This window comes from Tetrao urogallus (assembly GCF_951394365.1).
Source record: "Tetrao urogallus genome assembly, chromosome: 1".
Lineage (NCBI taxonomy): Eukaryota > Metazoa > Chordata > Aves > Galliformes > Phasianidae > Tetrao > Tetrao urogallus.
In genome coordinates, this window is record NC_136813.1 from 41270407 (window position 1) to 41287092 (window position 16686).

General features: G+C 37.5%; 1 protein-coding gene across 1 annotated transcript in view; it reads left to right on the plus strand.

Annotated features, from left to right (window-relative positions):
* Positions 1 to 16247, plus strand: part of LMO7 (LIM domain 7) — a gene marked incomplete at both ends in the record, with an annotated part of 128132 nt that extends 111885 nt beyond the window's left edge. The window contains 10 exons of the mRNA XM_079549527.1: positions 1597 to 1689; positions 3077 to 3459; positions 6038 to 6103; positions 6441 to 6506; positions 8421 to 8473; positions 9633 to 9864; positions 10757 to 11029; positions 12328 to 12436; positions 13757 to 13859; positions 16225 to 16247. Coding sequence (XP_079405653.1) covers positions 1597 to 1689; positions 3077 to 3459; positions 6038 to 6103; positions 6441 to 6506; positions 8421 to 8473; positions 9633 to 9864; positions 10757 to 11029; positions 12328 to 12436; positions 13757 to 13859; positions 16225 to 16247 — 1401 coding nt within the window. The remainder of the gene's footprint in view (positions 1 to 1596; positions 1690 to 3076; positions 3460 to 6037; positions 6104 to 6440; positions 6507 to 8420; positions 8474 to 9632; positions 9865 to 10756; positions 11030 to 12327; positions 12437 to 13756; positions 13860 to 16224) is intronic.
* Between the last annotated feature and the right edge of the window lie 439 nt (positions 16248 to 16686).

Genomic DNA, 16686 nt, shown 5'->3' on the forward strand with positions numbered 1-16686 from the left:
AAGAGGGAAATGCATTAGTAAGTTTCACAAAATCAAACCCAGACTGTATATTCACTACAGCCAGAAGTGCTCAGTCATCAGAAGGCTGATTTGCTCTCATTGGCAAAACAATTTACAACAAGGCAAGACCTAAGTCATTTTTTGAATGTATATTTTATTTTCTTGCAAGAAAATTCTCTAGGATGAGTTTTACCATCCATTCAAGACATTGGCTGCCTTCATCTCTGAATATAAAGCAGTACCATCGTTAGATGCCTGCTAGTGTTCTAATGTTAAGCAGTCAGCTACTCATTTGGAGTCAGCTTGGTTCCCAGTACCTCAGAAAGCCAAACCATCTGACTGGTGCAAATTCACCTCGATAATCAGATACCAGAGATGGAGGAAAATGTTGCAAAAGGCATGAGCAATGTTTGCTGTCTTAAGATAATACACAAAAACCAAGCACATGTTCCAGGCTTGAGCAGGCTTATGCTTCACTGAGCTGAGGTCTTTACTGTAAGATGTGTCTCTGGAAATTAAATTATGTATGTAAGGTCTGTTGGCTAGCAGAAGCATCAGTAAATCTCATTTACTCTGTGCAAGCCATCTTAAATAGCATTTAAGCATTCAGCAGTAAATCATGATGACAAAACACAGTTTAACTATTCTCTTGCTTTTTGGATGTTTCAGTTTTGTCATTCCTTTTAGCTTTCAAAATCCACAAGGCACGAGTTGCGACTTATAAACATATTTGTGATATCTGTTATGGCTTGGGTGCACAATTTGGCATCTGGAGAGATGCCTGTAAGGAATATAAGCCTTGGCTTCTCTTTTATTGAGAATAGTTGAATCCCTCTGCCATCACTTCTCCTTCTTTCCTTTTTTCACACTTGAAAAGTTAAATTTAGCCAGAGTAATAATGCTATTTCTCTTTCCCATGATCTTATTACTTATTTAAAAACCAGAGAAAGGAAGCCAAGTCTTTATTTGCTAATTTCCAGCATCTTAGAAGGAACTTTTGCAATTACTGCATATTTTGCTTTTCCCAAGACTGAGATGGTGGTTGACAAAATCAACAAAATGTTTACTGTGTACCTTGAGTAATGCCTTAGGAGACTGCATTGATTTTATATTAAAACAAGTCATAGGACAAAGCTGGCAGTCCAAAATAGGCTTTTGTTCAGATGAACTTTCTGGGAGACCAAATGTTCTTACTGAAACCAAATTACTGCCTCATATTTCACTTAGTCATTGCTTTATATTTGTCATATTACTCTGGCCAGTTCCAAGTTAAATATAATTACTCCGTAATCAAGAAATATTTTAGATAGCTTAATTCCCAACTGAACAAAAATCAGCTGTAACGACAGGGAATATAGCAGATGTGAGGTCAGTTGTTATGAGGCTTATCATGTAAGAAGCCGAGATTCTCTGAAATTGATGAGTGAACTCCTTGTGATGGTATTTAAGCCAGAATGCAATTCATTTGTGGCTCATCTAATGTCCCAGAGGAGCTCAAGCATGTTTATACCAAACTCATTAAATAAAGAGTAGAATATTTAATGCAATTAAACCAAATTCTTTATTTGTGTGTTTCATTTCAATTTAACCTAATAGGAGAAATACAAACGGGAACAAGAAAAACTGAGGGAAGAATGGCTACGAGCTAAGCAAGAAGCTGAAAAAGAAAACTCCAAATATTTAGATGAGGTAAGCTGTTAGTATGGCATCACTTTTCTCTGTTCAGTTTCATGGTGGCTTTTTAAACTACTAGTGGGAAGATATACACATACAAATAATTATTTTATTATGTCATTTATCTCCTTGTTTTGGAACATAATTGCTCCTAAAGCAAAATGATTGTCTATGACTTAACAGAGATTGGTAAAATGCAAAGAGGAAATAAAAATGGAAGGAGTTCATGGATTTGCTAAGTAAATAACAGTAAGGATATATTGGCAAAATGTTACAAACTGTATGAATTATCGTGACAAGAATCAAAGAGTCATCTTTATTGTATAATATTTACCTCTCAGTATTACATCTTGAAATTTTGCTTCAGTACTTGATCATTAGGTGTGTTTCTAACTTCCAGGCTGTTTGCTGGCATTCAATTTCTCCTATCTTTGGAGAATTTTCATATCAAATCAACTTCAGCTTTGCTATCATATATTTTAAAACTTTGAATGTGTGTTGTTTCTTTTGGCTGCTTATGAGAACATAGTTCTTTTGCTGAGCATAGGAAGTATCTGTGATACCTCTTCTCTTTTGCTACATGAACATAGCTTCAGGCACCCCAGCCACATCAGCTGTGTTCATGTTGTCATGAGCATCAAGACTTTAAGGCATAGGATTTCACTACTGAAAAAAACTTGTTAGAGCTGTTCAAAGACTTTGCTGTACAGGAATGTAAAATGCTTCATCAAAAAAAACCACTAAAATTTTGGATGCACAAATCCTTAACTGGCAAAGAGTATTTGTTCCCTATAGTTAAAACTTATTTTGACCACTGAAAGACCTTTTTCATGTTTGAGACAAATGTTAGTGGTAAGTCAGATACTTAACTTTGTAATGGCAGGAGAATATAGGAGGCTTGGGCGTTTCCTCCACGTGATGATTCCTGTGAAATGCATTGGTCAGGTACACACTTGCAGTAGCTGTCTTAGGTAGGTCTCCAGTTTGGGAATTAAAAAAAACTAAAAATGTTGGGTATCATGAAGAGTTTGTTTTTGGTGAGGATTTAAGTGGAGATGGAACGGAATGTAAGAAGTGTTCTAAAAAGCAGAATGTTTCACATACTTGTGGACACATTGCCAGTGATGCTTGCTAGGGCTGCTGTGTGGAATGAAGCTCATGCATTAGAAGAATGTGCCAGCAGGCACACATTCAAAAAGAAACCAAAGTACACCCTGTCTTTTGCATTTGAGAGTATTTGGGATGCTTTTTACACCAGCCTTCCCATGTAGAATAAATAACCTTTTCTGATTCAGCAATCTGACTTTAAAAAAAAAAAAAAAAAAAGGGCACCAAAAAAACCCCAACAACCAACACACAGAGCTCCATCCCCTAAAAATGTTATTTCTTTTATCTGCCACAGGAACAAACTGTTATAACCTCAAACATGATCACAGTCTCTGCACGAGCTCCATCTGCCTCCAGCTGGAGGGCAAGCCCTGAAGTGAGTACTCCTGAGGAGCCAGAAGGAGATGGAGGAAGAGAGCTGGCAGCACACTTGCTGGCCAGGGAAGAAGAAAGGAGGCTTCAGGAGGAAGAAGAAGCAGCCCTGCGTGTTGAGCGAGAAAGGGAACACCAAGAACTAGAGCTTGAGAGACAACGTAAAGAGAGGGAACAGCAGTATGCTGAGGAGCAGAGGCGGCGGGCAGAGATGGAGGAGCAGAGGCGGCAGGCAGAGATGGAGGAGCAGAGGCAGCAAGCAGAAAGGCAGAAGGAAATGTCAGTGGAGTCATCTCAGTACCAAAGGTCTGCGCTTAGAATGAACTCTCCCTTCTGCATAAAAACTGAAATACCTTTCCAAATGGAGTTCATGTCTTGAATATGTGCATTCATGTCAGGTTCTTACTGTAGATTTACTAGTGCAAGACACTACATGATAACCTAATCATATTGTAGTTCAGCAGTAAAATAGTAAAGCTATCCCAGTTTTGCCATCCTTTGCTCATTGTGTAAGCACGATCATAATTACAGGTGACTGAGTTGGCATAATTTGAGCCCCACCATTCCTTAGTCTCTTTTGTTGCAAACCACTTCTTCACCTTGTGCAGACCAGTTTTCTTTTGTGCTCTAAGAGTATAGAAATAATTGTGTCAATGGTTTACGGGCTGGTTCGGCCCAGTTCCGTGACTAGAGGGGAGGAGGGATTTTGCAAAATCCGCACCTCCGGAAAAAGGGAACAGGGGACCCCAAAAATAGTTAAAAACAGCAGCAATGATCTGAGGAGAAACAAACTAACTTACTAAATATAGTATCGGAATGCAAGATAACACACCATAATACCATATAATCAGAATTGAAGCTAATAAATCAAATATAATGAGAATGTCTGAAAGATGGATAGGCCTCACCACAATGCTGAATTGAGATGCGCAGTCCAGTTGAGCAGCAGGGAGACAGGAGGAGAGCTCATGAAGAAGAGCAGATGAAAAAGAGCGCATCAGATGACCTTGCCAGGAGTTGTATCTCCTCTCTGTGTCCACAAAGTCCCCTGGGGAATGTAGTTCTTCTCATCTGGGCAGGTACCCAGGAATTGAGCATTAACAGTTAAACTCCCAATGCCCCACATGATGTTATGAGGTGGAATACCGAAAACCAAGAATCACAAAACTATGACAAATTGCACATTCATTTTGGCATTTCAGCTGAGGGAAGAGATTTAGAAGTGAATGGATGATAACTTAAAATTCTGCAGCCTGACTGCCAGTGCTCATTGCTGTAAATGGTATTGTATTACACAGAGCATCCTGTTAAGACTGAATAAAATGCTATTCTTTCTTTCTTAAGGTAGAAGAATCAGGTATGAGATGAAGTCATTCCTCTTGAATGGAGTACTCTATTAACCCACTTCTTCTCATTTTTAAATAGATACAGATAAAGTAATTGTCACCAAATCAAAGATGACCTGAAGCACTTAATATGAAGATTTGTAAGAACTCTACTGCAAATTGAGAGCCAGTAGCTCAAAAATACAGGGCTTTCAGAAGAAATATCAAGTTAACTCTTTTCTAACAAAGGCATGACTGATTCCTCTATCATTTTAGTTCAACAGTGCAGCAGTAAGGTTTAGTTGTGCCTGTGTGCTAATTTCTCAATGAAAAGCATCATCATGTATGAGTTAGCAAATATTGGCTTAGGTATCATATTGTGTTGGATTTATCCACTTTGAACATATTTATCCTTGAGCATTAAAGTGTTTCTTCCATTACCACCTTCATCAGCTTGCTTAAAATTAATAAATAAAATAGTTTATAAATGCAAATTTTTGCGTAGAAGTTTTCCGACTACTGCTTCCGGTGTCACAGGAGATTAATCTGCTGTGATTAATGCAGAGATTAACGCAGTAACTTTTCCTTGTTTCTTGTGCACTTAGCTTACTGCCTTGCATGCAGCAGGCTTGACTGTTTCCCTTGAGGATTTTTCCCTTTTTTTGAACAAGCAGTAAGAGATGATTGAAGATAACACATGATTAAGTTATATCTTAGGAGAAAAAAATACGATTCTAAAATTGCATATATCTGCTGGGGAGACTGTGAGATCTGGAGTTTCTTTAGCTCATGGTGAATTACTTCTGCTGAGCAAAGCAGAGGCAAGGCTGTTACAATTGGTTGTTCTTGGCAGCTGCACCGGGGTATCTCTGTAGTTTAGCTTGCTCCATTTGCGAGATAACAAGGCATTGTGCAGTATCTTGTAAAGCTGCTGTGATATCTGCATATCTAAATCCTTGATATATGCTTCAGTCTCAGGGAATATGATTACTTCTGAGGTTGCTGCAAAAGGATGCATGTTGCTGAACAAGGATGGCTGTGCTGAGTAGTAAAGGAATAAGTTCAATCAAATTGGGATTTTAAATAACTAGTGCTAAATGCTTCCATTACAATGATATCCGGAGATTTGGCTTGAAATCTGAAATACTGCATAACTGTACGTAAAAGCATAATGCTGCAGAGAGCTGATAGCTGATACTCAGCTGATGGCAGAGCATTGAGACTGGGGACAGGCAACTGGAAGAACTTTGTCTGTAGAAGTTTGCAGATGTTTCTCTATGGATTACAGACTGCAGCCATGAAATTTACTAGAATATGCATCTAATTCTTGGAGAACTTTTGCGTTTGGACAAAGCTTATTTTCTGGCTTTGAAGTAGATGAGATAATCACTGTCATATATTGATATTTTTTCAGTGTCCTAGTCTGTTTTTAATCTTCTCCCTCATGTTTTCATATTTGATTAACATCTGAACTTTGTATTTTCTGTATATGTATATTATTACTTCAATTTTGAGATTGTTTTAATAGATAATTGCTTTTATCTGTATGTTGCTTCTAGACGTTATGAGCGCTATGAAGTATCTAAAACAACAGAGAACCAACCTGGCCAACATCTCATTGACAGGTGAGAAGAAGTGCAATCAATATATAGGTAGAAATATCTTCAGCAATAAGTTTTAAGCATCCAGGCATGTAAAAGTTTCTACTCCTCACTTACAAAAAGGTAATTTCAGGCTCTTTTTCTAACAGCCTTTCTTTTTCCAGCTTCTTTTTTTTTTTTTTTTTTTTCCTCCTTGTATTTCTGACTGATAAAATTAAGGCTTCTTAGATCTTTGTGTTTCTGAAAGCTTTTGTCTGTTTTCTTAAGGATCTGTTTTCAATATTTTTGTCAGGAAATATTTACAGTTCTATGTATATCTTTGTACATAAAGATAGTGGGTTTTTTGTTTGTTTTTAAATAGGCGTTACGAGCGCTATGAATCTTCCAAAACCATCGAGGAGCAACCTGGTCAGTCGTTTTCTGACAGGTATGTATGATACTGAATTTAAGAATACACGGTGGTGATATAGAATCATAGAATATTCTGAGTTAAAGGCACATGTAAGGATCACCCTTTACTGTCTTCATTGCCTGCCTTTGGACACTTTGATAGTTCTGTGTCCTTCATATGTTGTGGAACCCAACCCTGGCCCCAGTGCTGGAGGTAAGGCTGCACAGCACAGTGCGGAGTGAGACTCTCTGTGTCAGAAATCCTTGAAACTTCTGATCAGCTTTGGCCATTGGCAGCTGCTGCAGTTTTTATGGTCTGTTTTTGTATTGAGAAAACAAGCAACCAAACTCTTGGCAAATTACATGCTGTGCTGTAAACAAGAGTTAGTCAGTCAGTCAGGATTTTACTGGGAGAAGCAGAACTATAAGGAAGTAAATATGTGGGTGGTATTGGACTTCCCTGTCTGGAAAACAATTTCTTGGTTGTGTCATAGTGTGCTGTACAAATTAAGGTGCAGTCATCCCAATCAAGATTGTGAAACTTACAGACAGCAAACAGGGAAGGATGTGACAGACAGCAGCAGCGTATTTATCAAGATGTGCTGATAAATGTGCCACCTGCTAAATGTGCCTTGTTTTATGTGTTTTTTTTTTCCCTATACTCATTTCTACAGAATGTACTAGCTGATGCTGTTCCCTGGACTTACTGAATAGACAGCTTTTCTTCTAGCTTTTATGTTTTGTCTATGGTTTAGAAAATGCCGAATTAGCCTAAATCAGAATATTTCTTTTCAAGCCTTTGTTGTAGATGGCATCTCACAGTACTGAAAGATCATGTCTGCTGTGCATTTAGTTAATTCTTGCTGTTGAAGTAAGCATGCCTTTTTACATAAAGAGTAGCCCCAGATTTTACAAGGAACCCATAATGAATTTATCTGTATATCTAATTTCAAAAGCTGCATGCATTAGATAGTTATCTCTTGTGTATGTTTATGAGGAAGACACTCAAGTGCTTAAAATCAGCCCAGACAAGGTCAACCCGGTCTTTGGATCTCCTGCTTAATAAGAACTGCTGTGCATTCATTGCATAGGTCCCCAAGATGGAACAAATAATCAAAATCTGGGGAAGCAGAAAATTTGGTGCAGATTGTTTATGCATCCTTTGTCTGCAGCCAGAGGACAAGACTCCCTCAGTATATTTTTATGCATCCAGTACTGTACTCATAAGCACACTGCAGTAGCAGCTTTGAGCTGTGTACTGAGAAAAGATTTCTGTTCCTTTCTGAAGTGTTTTTAACAAGAAATCTGGATGTGTTACTTCAGACTAATAATACAGCACAGAGGTGTTGCTGAAGGTCCTGTGTAGTCAGAAACTCAGCTTTTTGCTCTTTGCCTTCCTATATAGAGAATGGCATCTCTTGGCTAAAACTCATTAAAAAATTATGCTGCTGGGTATAATCAGTGAGTAATAAGTTTCCTGAGAACAATCTGAGTGCAGTGTTTGAGGAGGTATTTAGCTTACAGTCTAGTGGTGTGTGCTGAAGTGTGATTTAAGTTACTCATGAAATTGAATCATTTATGAACTTGCTTTTAAAGTTATTTCTTCTTGACTGTACTCTTTGGAGAGCTTCCACAGCGAAGGAACTTTGCTTTGAACATACTTTTGATTAAGCAAATACAATGATCAGACCCTCATACTTTCAGCTGAAGCACTGGGAATGTTCAATACTTGATTTCAGCTTTCAGTATGTGGTTATCTATGTTGTGCAATACTGGCACTTTTTTGACACTTGAATATCCTGTTAGTCTTTGGTTTTTGTTTGTTTACTGGATTGTTTTTTTATTGCAAGCATTTGATCAGAAGGACACTGAAAGAAAGGGGCTGTGTATCTGTAGTCTGCACTAAGATCTTTATCCTTCTTGGCTGAGTGAATGTTTCCTGTATCTTTAGGAATAAATCCAAGTCAACTTCAGAGCTGAATGAATTCAATGCAAATAGAAATAGTAAGTACTTAATTTATATTATTTTTTTATACTTATTTTTAAAACAGGTATATCAGGAGCAGTTATCCTAAGAAAATTAATTAGCAAAGTACTTTTTCATAGCTGAATGATGGTTTGAATTTTATACTATGGCACAATACAGTGAAGCTCTAAAAACAAGAGGATATTCATACCATCAACTGGATAAATATGATTAACTCCTATCTTGAAGTAGTGCTGATTGCAAAGAGATCTTAGATGCTGAAGTTTTAGATGATTGAAAGTGCAGAAGATGAAACTTATCATGCCTGTATATAATTGAAAATGCTTCTTCTCCTGATATGTTGACTTGGCTTGGTATATGCAGTTTTTTTTATTGACTGATGTTTTCAACACGTTTGCCATTTTCAACTTTTGTTAGCTTAGAAATAACACAAGTGAAAATCAGCCCTTGATAGTGTCATAGTGGCTCTGCAGTTTCCTGGACTGCACTTTGTTGCTGCCTTTCTTGAGTTGTCCATCAGTTGTTACTGCTTCTCTAGAATAAAGAGTGAGGAAGACTATCTAAGTATCATAAAACAGAAAAATTCTGAAAGCTACACCTATGTCTAAAACATGGTTAATAAAGGTAATCATAAAGTAAATGCGCCATAGAGGAAATATTGTAAATGGACAGCATTGGTTTCACACATTAAAGCTCAGTCACTGAAAGTAACGGGAGAATACACTTCCACAGTATTTTATAATGGTAATGGATGGCAATAAAGTTAAGAGCGCATATGTAATCAGAGTTGTATTGAAATTTAAATTGAAGTGACTTACTGTTGAGTAACTTTCTTAATTAGATGATCTTACTGTGAGGGATAATTACTGGGTTTAGAAAATAAAGAAAAAAGTGTTGTCCTCTAACTGTCAACAGAGACGAGAGAAAGAGGGCTTGTTGCTTTCCTCTTTCAAAAATTTAAACAGGTATTGAAAGGTCTTTTACTGTATAATCTCATTTCCACTGGTTAGTTACCACAACATCCAAGTAATAGACATTCTGTATTAATTTTTTTATATAGACATATACACAAATGTAGAAACAAGCTTGAGAATGTGATGATGAATGCTTCTGGAGTTATACTTGGAGTACTAGATGCTTGACAACTGCTTTTGTGCCTGTGTCTTGTCCTAACAGATACTCAGAGCAAGCATTCAGAGAGGTCCTGGAACACGAGCGAGTCACAGAAGGGGTCTCAGAAGGAGCCTCAGAAGGAGCACAACCTGTCTGCAGCAGAGTTAGAGAGGCAACAAATCCTTCAGGAAATGAGGAAGAAAACATCTCTACACACAGACAGCAGCTGGATTAGGCAACGCAGTTCCAGTGTGCATAAGGAGCCAATCAGTCTGTACAGCAGTAGTATGAGGAGGTAGGAATCATGTTAAAAATTAACTTTGTCTCTCATCAGATATTTTTGTTTGGTTATTCTAAACTTCAGCTCCTATTACAGAGCACTGAAACAAATCCAGCATGTAAAAAAGCTTTAAGGTAAACTGAATAGCAGTGCAAGTAGAAGAAGGTAATTGTATTCCAGCTGGGATTAAAGAGTTTTTTTGCAAGTAAAGTGTGTCTGTGTGTGTGTATGGTCTGCAAATAACTGTTGATTTCTTGGCTGATATAACAGCACTGGAAATCAGTAGTACTGACAGATGTGCCTAAGAATTTCAGTAAAGTAATTTATTGTGGAAATTACTGTAGCTGAAGAGTATAACACTTTAACAGAAGTATTGGATCAGAAAGTCTCGAGTTCATTTCTTTCTGTAAGTAATGTATGAATGTTGGGTTTGTCACTTAGGAAACACTTGAGTTATCAGTCAGGAGAATGTTTGGCTAATAGGCCAGCACCTTCTTCATAGACAAGGTGGCTGTCCAGCCTATATGGATTGTTATTTTCAATCTGGTATCCCTTAAAGACTGCAAAAACAAACTCACTAACTGAGGTCTGTTGCTGTACAATGGATTCTGGCATAGTTCACTCTGATAAGGCTGCAGCAAAGAGTCTTTTACTGTACAGATATTAAGTACTACCTCTCCTTCACCTCTGTTTTTTTTTTATTCCCTTGAGACTAGGACTGAACACAAAGGATAATTTGCAGTTCAAATATTAAAGTCGGTGTGTTTAGAATACCCTCATGATTAGACAAATATATTCATGCTAGAAAATCTTAAAAATCATAAGATATTTTTCCTTTTTGAAATCAGAATATAGCTCTTCTTCATCTGTACTACCATTTACATGCATATATGTATCTGTGTTACAGAGGGGAGTCTTTGGACAATCTTGATTCTTCAAGAACAAGCTTGTGGAGGCACCACTCGAGGTTGAACCAGTCCTCCTCCACTTCATCTCTATCCTCTAATCAAGATCACAGCCGCCCAGTGTCCACATCAAACCGGGCCTATATGTGCACTCCTTCCTCTGCCAAAGTACTTCCTGTGACCACCTCTGTGAGAGCCCCACCTGCATCCCAGGCAGCCCCGCGGGTGCAGTCTCCTGTTTCTGCTTCCCAGCCAGGGTCGCAGATGCGCAGCAGGTGAGTAGGTGCCCCTCAGCTGGGAAGACACACGTTAGGCTGTGTTGAAGAGTGGTCTCTGTAGATGCAGTGTTCTGCAGCAGCATTTACATAATATTAATTAACAAGTCTGAAAAGCACCTGCAGTTTTCTTGGTGAATGGGACAGTGGAAATGTGGGCTGGTATGACTTCCCTGCTCCAGTCATACAGAAAATTCCTCAGGTTTGTCATCAGTGCTTCACATAGGTTAAGAAAAATGAACTGGAATAATAAATCTCCAGTCTCAGAGCTGTATGCTGGTTACTTACTAAAAGCCTACTCCAGTTGGCATTTCTGATATTTGTTTATTGAGGTGTGTTTTAACAGCAGATTTCTCAAATGCACACTTTATGGCTGTCATATTCATTTCTCTTCCCCTCTTCCCGGCATTTGGTCCATCTCATCTTAGCACTCAGGAGTGCTCATAATCCATGACCCTGGAGAATTACAGAGTAGGATGTTTTTTTTCATCTTGGAGGAGAAAGCAAGGATTGCAGCCTATTTTGAAACAAAGTGTAATTTAGTTGTGATAGATAGCTCTGCTCTTTTATATACTTGAAACGTTTTAAAAACACCTTGAGATAAGATCATCCGCACACAATTACATGTATTGTATTTAACAGCACTGTAAACATAGCTACACTAACTCTTAAACTCTCATACACTTTTTGATAAATTGTCTTAAAAAAAAAAAAAAAAAAAAAAGATTTTTACATTCTTTTTAATGTAAAAAAATGACCTACATAAACATGTGTGCTTATCTTGTTCTCATTTCCATTTTCTGATTTGCTAACAGTTTGGTAGATCTAAGGAAATCTAGCTCTGTATGGCTCACGTTCAAAGATTTAATACTGTATATTCAGGACTAGCCTCCTGTTATCTAACAAGGTGCAGATGATAGGACTTGGGGTGCTAAAAAGTAGCCTTCAGGATGATCTTCTGCAAATAAGAAACGAGGTAGGAACACAAAAGCAGTGTGTTTTTACTCTCTAAATGTAATGCAGTTTCAAGTTTATTTGTAGAAGGTATTTTATACAGTGAAATCTCTCCCAGGAATGTGACAAATTTCTTCATCTGTTCCTATGTAACTGTGATCTTAATTATAACACTTCAGCTTTCCCTATAATATAACAATATTCCTCTTCAGTTTATTTTCCTTGAGCAGCTTAGTAGTCCACTTTTTACCAGCATGTTTTTGTTTTTAATCTCAAGAAATCTTTAACTTTTTTTCTTTTAAACCTTTTCAAGCTGGTTTTAAGGATATTTGTTCTGTATCTAGGTCAGTCAGTGGGAGGAAAATCTGTTCATACTGTAATAACGTTCTGGGCAAAGGAGCAGCCATGATCATTGAGTCTCTTGGTCTTTGTTATCATTTACATTGTTTTAAGGTGAGAGCTGGGAGTAAAGCTGTGAAGAAACAGGAACTAATCAGAAGCACGCATGGCTACTCAATGTTATGCTCACAGGGGCTCTACTAAAATCACCTGCTTTGCCTTCTACTCTGAAGTGTGTTACCTGCAGATTTCCATGAGGCAGTCCTATCTGCAGGCATTTAGCACTCAAAGTTAATGAGAAGGGATTTGGAAGTATGTGGTCATGTTGACTGTAAGACCACATATCTTTCTTAGAACTGACAGCAAAAAAATCCCATGTAGAGAAATCAGCCGGGGGCAAACACGGGAGAATAAATTCCTTTTGCAAAAGTTGTAAAAGCACTTGTAGTTCCCCTGTCTGAGGACTGAATGAGGAATTACTCTCCTTTGAGGTGCCATTTTACCTTCCATTTTCCGTGGCTTTAATAAAGCCCCTTCTGTGTCTCACTCAATTATCAGGAGTATTAAAAGAGGTTGACTTAAAGATCTTCCTAGTGCTGCCCAATGTGGATAATAGTCAATAGAGGCTGGTCTTCACTCCATGCCTCCAGAACATGTATTCTGGACGAGGAATCTACCTGTAGATCCTCACCTACGTAAGGCAATCAAATTTCTTCTAAAATGTCTTAAGATTAAGTGAATGATTAGCCATCCACAAAATTCATTTCTATTTAAGCAGACACGTTTTCAGTAGACAGTTATTTTCATAAATTCGGTGAGGATAGTGTTAGTCTTTCCAGAAGTGGTTCCATATCCGTAGCAAAGTTTTATTCAGCCACCATAGGTAAATTGTTTAGTGTTAGTCTGAAAGCTATCTAGCCCTTTATTAGTGTGTTAAAGAAAAATGAAATTGTCCCTTCTTTCAACATAAAAACTTGTTTCTGTGATGCAAAATCAGAAAACTGTGGGACACACAAGTTTGAGTGCCGAAGGACTGAGGACCCCAGCACATGTGCTGCCGTATGGAAGTCTGAGAGAAGCACACTCAGGTGTTCTGTGTCAAAATCATTGTTTCCATCCAGGCAACAAATTCTTCCTTGTTGAGCTAGCTTTCAGAGAAACTGAAGTTCAAATTCAATTTAATGAACTAATCTCTAAATGGTGTCTGGTCTTTCTTTGCTTAGTTGGTGTATCTCCGCTATCTGTTGTCCAGTCGGCGCCTTAAGATACTTCCTGAGTTGATTGCATTTCAGTCCACTAACTGTTACACGTTTGCTTCTAGTGATTGTGGGTTTATGGTATACGCTTTGCTGGATTTAATCCAAACTCTCTTTTGAAGAATTTTGTTTCTTCAGTATTTTGTAAGGAGTTGTTAATTACTCATCTGTCATGCAGTGCGTTGCCTGTGAATGTGACCTTGGGGGATCCCGCTCTGGAGCTGAAGTCAGGATCCGAAACAACAAACTCTTCTGCAACGACTGCTATCTCAGATTTAAAAGTAAGGCAGCTTGACTGCAACATGCATGAGTATGGTTGTTCTTGGTGCTGTGAAACTTCAAGTGTTTGTATAGCTGAACCAGATGATAGCTTTTGTGCTTTACTTTATATTGCTGTGTTAATTAATAGGTTCAGAAAGGTTTGATTGCCAATTTCTGTCTTTTTGTAGGGTAGTCATTCTAAACTTCTAATGTCCTGGTAGCTGTTTTTACCACCTTGTTATTGAGTAGTTTCAAACACAACACAGCGTAATTATCTTGCTTTCTTCATAGATCTGAGAAAATGGTGTCAAGGAGTTGTAAGTTGCTGAGCAGTCTTCTCTTGATAGCAGAGGAGTCTTTTTGAAAAACTGTCTACGTTGATTTAAAAAAAAGTAATTTGAGTATGTATTTAGTTCAATTCTAGCACGTAATTGGAAAGATATTAATTTATCCTATGCAGGTGGCACAAATGCTGCTTTCTTTTTGCGATGCTATTATTATTTGAATTATAGGTCTGTGATTGGTTATTCACTTAGGTACAAGTTCAGCAGGAATTGGTTTACTTACAGATCTTAATTAAAAGGTGCAGTATATATTTTTTCCTTTATTATAGTTTGCAGAATTCTGATTTACTGGAGCATGATGTTAAGGCTTTGAATAATAATGGTGATGTTTTTTTTTCTGCTGTCATATATGATGGTAGACAACCTCCTAGTTTTGAGAAGCCTCTGGAATTTGATATAACTCTACTTTTAGAGTTATATACTCGACTTAGAAAATAAGGAATTCTTTAAAGTGATTAAATTCAGCTAATGGAAAGGGCTTCTGAATGATTTCCTGAGAAACATGTGCGTTTGTTTCTACATGAGCTGGCACATTTTTCTCACTGTGGTCCAGAAGGCAGTGGAGGAAGCAGATACTCACGCTACAACACATGAGCAGGACTTGGGCATCTGCTGGCTGAGAACCCAGCTCAGAAAAAGAAAAATGTTGCATCTGATGCTTTTGCTGTTTTCAGGCTCTTTCTGGCTTGCAGGAGAAGGAAAATTTGCCTGCACCACAGAAATAATTGTGTGGTTGCCGAAAAGAAAAAAACCCACTACTTGATGCTACTGGTGCATTCACAGAGGCTAACATTAGGTGCAGGGAAACCTCTGTGATCAGTGGAAAGAAGAAGAAAGTCATTACCTTCCCTCTGAAGAGCACTGGTGACATCTCTCCAAATTGCTGTTCAGAGAAACTCTTTTTGTTGAGAATAAAACCATGCCAAAGTGACCATGTTCCTCTTTAAGGCACCCAAATGTGTGAGCAATTCAGTCTGGAGCCTGCTCATGTCATTTTAGCTTTCCCTATCTTTTCTTTTGTATGCAAAACTGCTGGATGAGTTTGATAAGTTTGAAACTAAAAGGAGTCTTCTTATTTAGTCCCTGATCTGGTAGTATTTTGTGATGGCAGTAACCAAAAATTTTATCTCAGATCAAGCGCAATTTAGTCTCTCTCTGACATTATAGCTTATAAACTCACGATGTTGAGTAGCCTTTCAGGAGAAAAGTTAATCTGTGAGAAGTGGTTGTATACCCTTCCCGTCAGACTGCATCTTCCTGGGTGAGTGGGCACCTCAAAACATAAGTTAGCCAATGGGAACTTGTTGATAAAGAATGAAAGAGCAAAATCAGTGATTTGAACAATACAAAAACCAGCTGTATGAGTGCTGCCATGAGAATATGTACTGGCAATGCAGCACTTGTGTGTATTGCAGATAACTTTGCAGTTAGTACTTCATGACACCTTTTCTGATGACTCATTATTTTGAAACATTAATGTACTGGCCAAAAGGTTTGAAAAAATTGTAGGATTAGTAATATTTGCAATGTATTTTTATGGTTTGTTTGCACAATTTTATGTTGATTTTATGTTTTAATCTTGTAAAATTGCAGTGAAACACTGATGTGTTGGCAGATGCCCTTAAATATGTGCAGAGAGACTGGATAATAAACTTTTAAAAACATACATATTGCTATAGTTACTTAGGAAATCTTAATTGAGTTGTTGAAGTGTAAATTTAGGAAAAATAAAAAAGTGAACTTGTCTTTGTGTTAATACTAAAAACAATTCCTTAAAACCTGGGTAAGGTGCATGTTCTGTGGAAAGTTATTTGGTCTTAAATATTTGCAGTGCTATAGTTGGATTAAGCTCAAATTTGTATTGTTTATGACATTTGGCTTGCTAGACTCAGAATGTATACCTTACTATGTGTTACTGCGTTTTAATCAATATGGTAATACCATTATCTGACAACTTTTAAGTGGAAACTTGAATTTTTGTCACTATGATTCTTCAGTAGCTAGAATTTAATTACAATTTCTTCTGTTTCTCTCTTAACAGCTGGACAACCAACCTCCATGTGAAGCAAACCTAGATATGAAACCACTGTTGCAGATAGAAGAAGAGGTGATTGCTGCTGATGTAGATCTATAAATAGATATATTGTGTGTGTTTTTTCTAAAAGTAACTCTTTTGCTTGTCTAGTCTTCATAGCAATGCATTATATTCTTCATATAACTGTATTTTTATTTATGATAAAGTAATTGCAGTAAGGAAGTATCTGGGGAAAATGCTTTCACTTTTTCAGCTTCAAGTACTGAAAGCACAAGGGAGAATAAGTATATTTTCGGTAATAACTTCAAAATATTTTTGAGGCTTGTAATCAACTAGTTGACTTTCCAATGGTATATGAAGAGGGTATTTTGTTTCTAAGCTCTTGAAATGAGCATTAGAGAAATACTTAATATAAATACATATTTGCAATTGCTGTCTTTATTTTTGACATATACTGAAAGTGAATTC